The sequence below is a fragment of the Miscanthus floridulus genome, chromosome 10 (genome assembly GCF_019320115.1).
Source record: "Miscanthus floridulus cultivar M001 chromosome 10, ASM1932011v1, whole genome shotgun sequence".
NCBI classification, from domain to species: domain Eukaryota; kingdom Viridiplantae; phylum Streptophyta; class Magnoliopsida; order Poales; family Poaceae; genus Miscanthus; species Miscanthus floridulus.
Window position 1 is genome coordinate 134737577 of NC_089589.1, and position 6000 is coordinate 134743576.

The following is a 6000-nucleotide window of genomic DNA, read 5'->3' on the forward strand; positions in this document are numbered from 1 at the left end:
AGATGAAAACCAGTAGAGATCTGACATTTGAAGTCCATGTGCATCTATACTACTCCCTCTCTTCCAAAAAGACCTGTCCAGGTTCGTAGCTAGGACTAAGATTTTATTGGGACGGAGGGAATACACTACATCGTCGCAAACAAACATTCATGAAATTTTTCAAGACCACCAAGGCACAAACACGATAAACCAAAGGAGCCAAATTGATTTGACAAGTTTGCAACACCTTTAATTTTAAGAGGGTTACAGTGAGTTTGATCCGATGGCCTCACCTGCCTCAGTTACAACTCTGCAAAACTGAACATCAAAAAGGATTTAGAGCTGCCTGAAACAGATGAAAACAGCACTCTTCTCGATCATTCTTTCCTCCTCTTGGTTACCTGCTGATTAGGTGCTGGGACAGTTTGTCCCTCAGCCTGACTCCATTCTCATCGGCTAGCTGGCACACCTGCTGCCTGTACTTAGCGTCATGGTCGCTCGACCACGCCCGTGCCTCGTCCATGGCTGTTTCCTGAAGGTCTATGATTATGTTGTGCAGCAAGCAGCAGACATGGATTATCCGGGGCAGCTTGTGCTTGTCCGGACGCCACATCTCCCCCTGCAGGAACTTCCATGTGTCCTTGAACTTGGCCAGTGTCCTTGGAGCGACTGTTCTCGCTGCAGAGTGCCTACTGTTGAACTCAGCACTGGACTCTGTGAGGTCCTTCTCTTGGTAAGGTGTGAGCAGCCAGGGAAGAAGAGGGTAGCCCGAGTCACCAATCAAGTATTCCCCGATCTCTGATCCATCTGATACCTTCACCTTGCTGCCATTCAGCCGCTCACCTTTCTCACAGAGCTTGAAAAGGCCAGAGCTGTGCAAAATGCTCGACTCTTTCATGCTACCAGGCCACCCAGTCACGATGTCTGTAAACCTCGTATCCAGATCAACAACAGCTTGCAATACCATGCTGTAATTTTTCTCCTGATCAAGCCAGACCTTGCAGTTTGGCTCAGCTGATGAAAGGCACATTGTGATGTGTGTTGTGTCCACAACGCCGCAGCAATTTGGCAGACCATGGATCTTCTCAAACTTGGACTTGATCTTCTCCATTTCACTGGAGTCTGGCCAGCGCAAGTGGTGGCTCGCTCGCTCCTCCATGGCCTCAATGAATCGCCAAGTTATCAGCGACACGGTTGAGTGGTTCACTCCAAGAGAGGATCCTACGGTCACCAGTGACCCACCAGAGTTCAGCCTCCGCAGAGCAATGGCCACTCGATCTTCCAAACACAGCATTGTGCCATCAAGAAAGGTATAGCTGCTGGACCTCACCATCATTTCATCTTTCACCAAGTTGCAGACATAGTCAAAAGCTCTTCTTGGCATTTTGAACACAGACTCGAATCTCAGTGCATCCTCGATATAAGATAAGGTTCCTATAAGAAGAAAACATAAGACTAGTTATAAGTTTGAAACTTCCATAATTGGTAAGTGGTAAGCAAGAACAGAGGAATTACAATAGAGCATTCCATCTAGCTTTATTAACCTTGACAGGAGTATCTAAGAAGGAAACATGATATTTACGAACATGAACACTAATCACAGATAAATTACACTAGAGTATTTGTCAGGTACAGATCAAATTCCAATCTACATAATTCCCATCAATGACAAAGTAACCTATGATATATACGAACATGCCAGAATGCACCAACTCAGAAAGTCATAATAATCAGTAAAATAAGCATAACAAACACTACAGGTCATAATTGCTAAGTTAGTTCTATGTCGAGCAGTCCAGCACCAAAAGAAAATAGTAATATTGAAACCAGAATCAGTTATCTATGTGACATGTATAAATAAAAAATGTCTCTTTTAAATACTTGTTTGAAGTTATACTCAGTAAAACTGGGACGAGTAAGGTTAGCTTATGAAATAGTTCAGAAATAAGTTTGGGGTTGATCGTGTTAGAAAGAGCATCACTGCCCTTTACGTACAACTTCCATCATGCTCTATTTCTGCTTCACTAAATTAGGATTTGAGAAGTCCTTCAACTTCTGAGAAAATTAATTGCAAAACAAAAATGAAGCCTAATGTACTGTGCAAAAAATAGAATGATTGATACAGGTGCTGCTATAAGTACAAGGCTGAATCACATGGCAAACTCAATCACAAAGCTAATATGTGCTTATAGAGCAAGAACAGCTATCATATCCGTAGGCAGTAGCTATCAGTCCTATGAACTGATCAAGACCATTGCCATAATTAAACCACATGACTAAAGCTGCGTTAATTTCAGACCTCCAAAATTTTAGCCATTCAGCAAAAACTGAACTTTTCAATCCTGCCAACTTAATAATCACAACAGGGATACAGAATCCAGTGCTCTGTTCTTGGCAACCTAGTTTAATTCGAAAATGGAATCACACCTAAAACTGGAATGTTCACTGTTGACAGTTCACACCTAAAACTGAACACGACTCAGGCCAGCGGCATTGCTCCAACTCCAGCATTACCACCGCACTAATCACGCCCACTCCGTACCAAGATCGACAGAGCCACAAGATTACCGGCGCAATTCCTCCCTGATGCGACACAGATCTACCAATCGCCGCCCGACGGTCGGGAGCAAGCATCCACCGCGCAATCCGCAACAAATCTTAATGACGGAGACCGACGCACGGCCACCAGCGAGCACCATAGTCAGCCATCCAGAGGCGGACGGGGGAGGGAGACGCACCTGACATCCGCATGCAGAAGGCGTCCCACCAGTCGGCGGGCGGCTCGCCCGCGGCGGCAGCCGCCATTGCGGCCGCGGCCGCCTTCTTCTCCAACGCCGCCTTCCGGCGGCGCTTGGCCCCGCGCAGCGGCGGCATGGCGCGGGCGAGGAGGAATCGGGAGGATCGGCCCGCAGGCGCGCGGGTAAGGGACGAATCAGAAAGCCGGGGCGGCGGGCATGGACATGGACGGCGAGGTGCGGCCGCGGTGGCTTGGAGGACTCAGCGGCAGGCGGCGGAGGATGCAGCGCATGAGGAGTGCCGCTGGGAGGGTAGACGTTGGCGCAAGTTCCTGCGCTGCGGATTGGGATGTTTGAGAGGGGAGGGGAAGGGAGAAGCGGCGGCAAGGGGGAGGAGGTGGAGAGGGCGGAGAGGGACAAGGGAGGAGGAGCCTCTTTCTTCTACGAGGCTTTTGCACGTACGCTATTAAAACAGTTTACGATTAGACATAGGTCATCAAAAAAAGTTAAGCTCTCATGAATGTTATTGTTTTGATTTTTTTTTTTTTTTTGCTCTCCAAGTTATTCCGTCTGTACTCTGTTTATTTTTTACCATTTGACAGCCCTTATATATGGACCCGGTCAGTGTAAACGTCCAAAATACCGTTCTCTTATCTTCTTGCTTCTTTCTCTCTCTAGTGGGGCCAAACTGTCAGCGACGCGGCTCCACCTTCCTCCTCGCCACGCGCCAGCCTCGCGTCGTGCCGATGTCGGGGCGGAGCTCGCTCGCCCACGCTTGCGCTCACCGCGGCCGGGCGAAGCTCCTCCCTCGGCTTCCGCTGGAAGGACGTTGCCGAGAGGGGCACGAACTGGAGGTTCTTGAGCCGCTCGTGCCGCTGCTGCGGCTCCCCTTTGCTCACCCTATCCATCATCGCCTTCACCACCACCTCCGTGGTGGCCGTGCTCTCGCCAACGACCACAACACACCGCTTGGTCCCACTCGCCATGCAGTCGAGCACGTGCATGGCATCGTCATCGGACTTGTTGGGGCGCCTGCTGCTTGGGTGACTGGAACCTGGTGCAGGAGAGCTCGTCGCGTGGGCGCTGGATGGTATCGTCGTGTTCGGTTGATGCTCCGGTGACGATGACGACGAGACGGCCTTCTCGACGTTGGCCTTGACCTGGGAGCTGGAGAAGCCAGCCTCGCGCATGACGCGGCTGACGCTGGGGGTCGTCGAGGATGGAGATGATGAGCTGCTCGATGTCGACCTTGGCGGCGAGCACCGGCTGCGGCGGTTGTCCCTGTGCCTGCCCTCCTTCCACGCCGCCACGGCGCTGGTGTGTTTGCGCGCGCTTGAACGCGACGACGAGCGCGTTGGACAGCACGAGCGTGTGTTGCTTCCCGTGACCACCATGGTGGAGGGAGTGAGGGTGGAACATGACAGTGGTGGCGGGGCCGGCTGTGGGGAGGCGGTTGAGTGCGACGTTGAAGCAGAGCTCGAGCTCCTTGCACTGTAGCGGGTGGGAGTAGGAGTGGAGGAGCCCCACCGCCGAGAGCATGGTGCTGGCGACATGGAGCGGGGTCACCTAAGCATGGCCGCGCCGTTGGGCCAGGGCCACGGCCTGCCGTACCACGCCCACCGCCTCCGAGGCCAGCGCCTGCAGCACCGCGCAGCCACCGGCTCGCATCTTGCACTTGCTTGCTTGCTGCTCCTGCTGGCTTTGCCGAGATGTCCATCCTCGGCAACTGATGCAATTTGGGAGCAACGTGCAGGCGCAGGTGCCTGGCTGGACTGGATCCTCTTGCTTGCTACCTGTGGTGCCTGGCCGTCAAGTTCCCTAGCGTCCCCGCGGGGACCACCCCCAAGAGCGTCGCCCCAGGGACTGCAGCACCACCACGCGACCGTTCTCACAGGAGACCCCCATCCACGAGCACACGCCCACGTCGTCCGAGGTGTTCCACGCCAGGCGCCGCCCCACGGCGTCACGGAACGCCAGGAGCGCCCGCGCGTCGCTCGTGAGGTCGTCGGCCCCCGCCCGTGCCGCCAGCGCCGCGACGATGAGTAGGGGCACGGGGAGCGTGGAATGGAGGCGCAAGAGAAAGAGAGAGAAAAAGAGAAAGTTTGGGTGGCTAACAAACGGACCCACTGTAGGGTAAAATGGTTATTTCACCTGTCTGTTTGACACCGTTAAATAGAAAAAACGGATTGAATGGCTTGGAGAGCAAAGAAGTTTAGAACGATGGCACTCGTGGAAGCTCAACTTTTTAATGGCTTGTGCGTTGAAAGCATCTAGGCCCCTAGTTGGGTTTCGGTGATTAATGACAATACGTGATTACTGTGACTAACGTGTGTTTTGCAGAAACAATTAAGTTAGGTCACGGTAATGGAGATCGATTGGGCAATCAAGGTTGTCATGCCCCTACGATGGAAATCATTTCGGTTTTCAAATGATAGACGACAAGGTTAAGGATGGACTAGTTCTAAGTGTCGATTGGAGTTGGAGAGACACTTAGAGTAGTTTAGGACTTTATTTTTCCTTTGGCCGTACTATTAAGGGGGGTATGAATAGGTAGCTTGACCTAGGTGAGTCTAGTGAGTTAGATGTGGTGCACACTTGTCAAAACTAGCACTAGGTAGCTCCATAATAGCCCTTTGATCCAATGGAGCAAACTTCATTCACATATGATCGGGAGTTGGAAGTGAATGGAGGGTCAAATACTGACCGGACGCTGGCTCAGGGTCCGATCAGTTCATTTGACCAAGGTGAAAGCGTCTGGAAGTGACCGGACGCTGCGAGGTAAAGCCACCGGACGCTGAGGGCCAGCGTCCGGTCGACTCCAGTAAGGTCCCAAAGAGGGAGAATCCTGATCGGACGCGTCCGGTCAATGCTGACCAGGCGCTGATCAGGTTTCGGCTACTGACCGGACGCTGCTCAGCAAGTGACCGGACTTTGGAGGTCCAATGTCCGGTCGACATCAGTAAGGTTCCAGTGAGAGGAAAACATGACCGGACGCGTCCGGTCATTACTGATCGGACGCTGCCAGCGTCCGGTCAACACTTAACCACTGGAGTTCGGGGTGTACTGATCGGAGCGTCCGGTCAACATGACCGGAGCGTCCGGTCAACATGATCGGAGCGTCCGGTCACCCCGCAGAGGCACATAACGGTTTGTTTTTCAGCCGGTGTTATAAATACAACCTCCGCTCGTGTGTGGGGGTACTTTTGCTCATTCCAACAGCCGAGAAACATGTTTGTGAGTGCCAAAAAGAGCAAGGTCCTAGTGAGGTGATTGAGATTTGAGAATC

At 52.2% G+C, this 6000-nt stretch overlaps 1 protein-coding gene across 1 annotated transcript; it reads right to left on the reverse strand.

The window, feature by feature from the left end:
- Positions 1-189: 189 nt before the first annotated feature.
- On the reverse strand, positions 190-3129 carry LOC136485779 (protein ALP1-like). Its single transcript, XM_066482617.1, has 2 exons — positions 2718-3129; positions 190-1413 (listed from the first exon to the last, which is right to left on the reverse strand). The coding sequence occupies exons 1-2, from the start codon at positions 2851-2853 to the stop codon at positions 377-379; spliced, it is 1173 nt and encodes a 390-aa protein (XP_066338714.1). The 5' UTR covers positions 2854-3129; the 3' UTR covers positions 190-376.
- Positions 3130-6000: the final 2871 nt, after the last annotated feature.

Bases quoted from the DNA above. Each gene is read 5' to 3' on its own strand.
- LOC136485779 (XM_066482617.1), bottom strand. From the start codon at position 2,853: ATGCCGCCGCTGCGCGGGGCCAAGCGCCGCCGGAAGGCGGCGTTGGAG. The intron at 1,414-2,717 runs GTGCGTCTCCCT...TTCTTCTTATAG, and splicing joins CTTCTGCATGCGGATGTCAG to GAACCTTATCTTATATCGAG.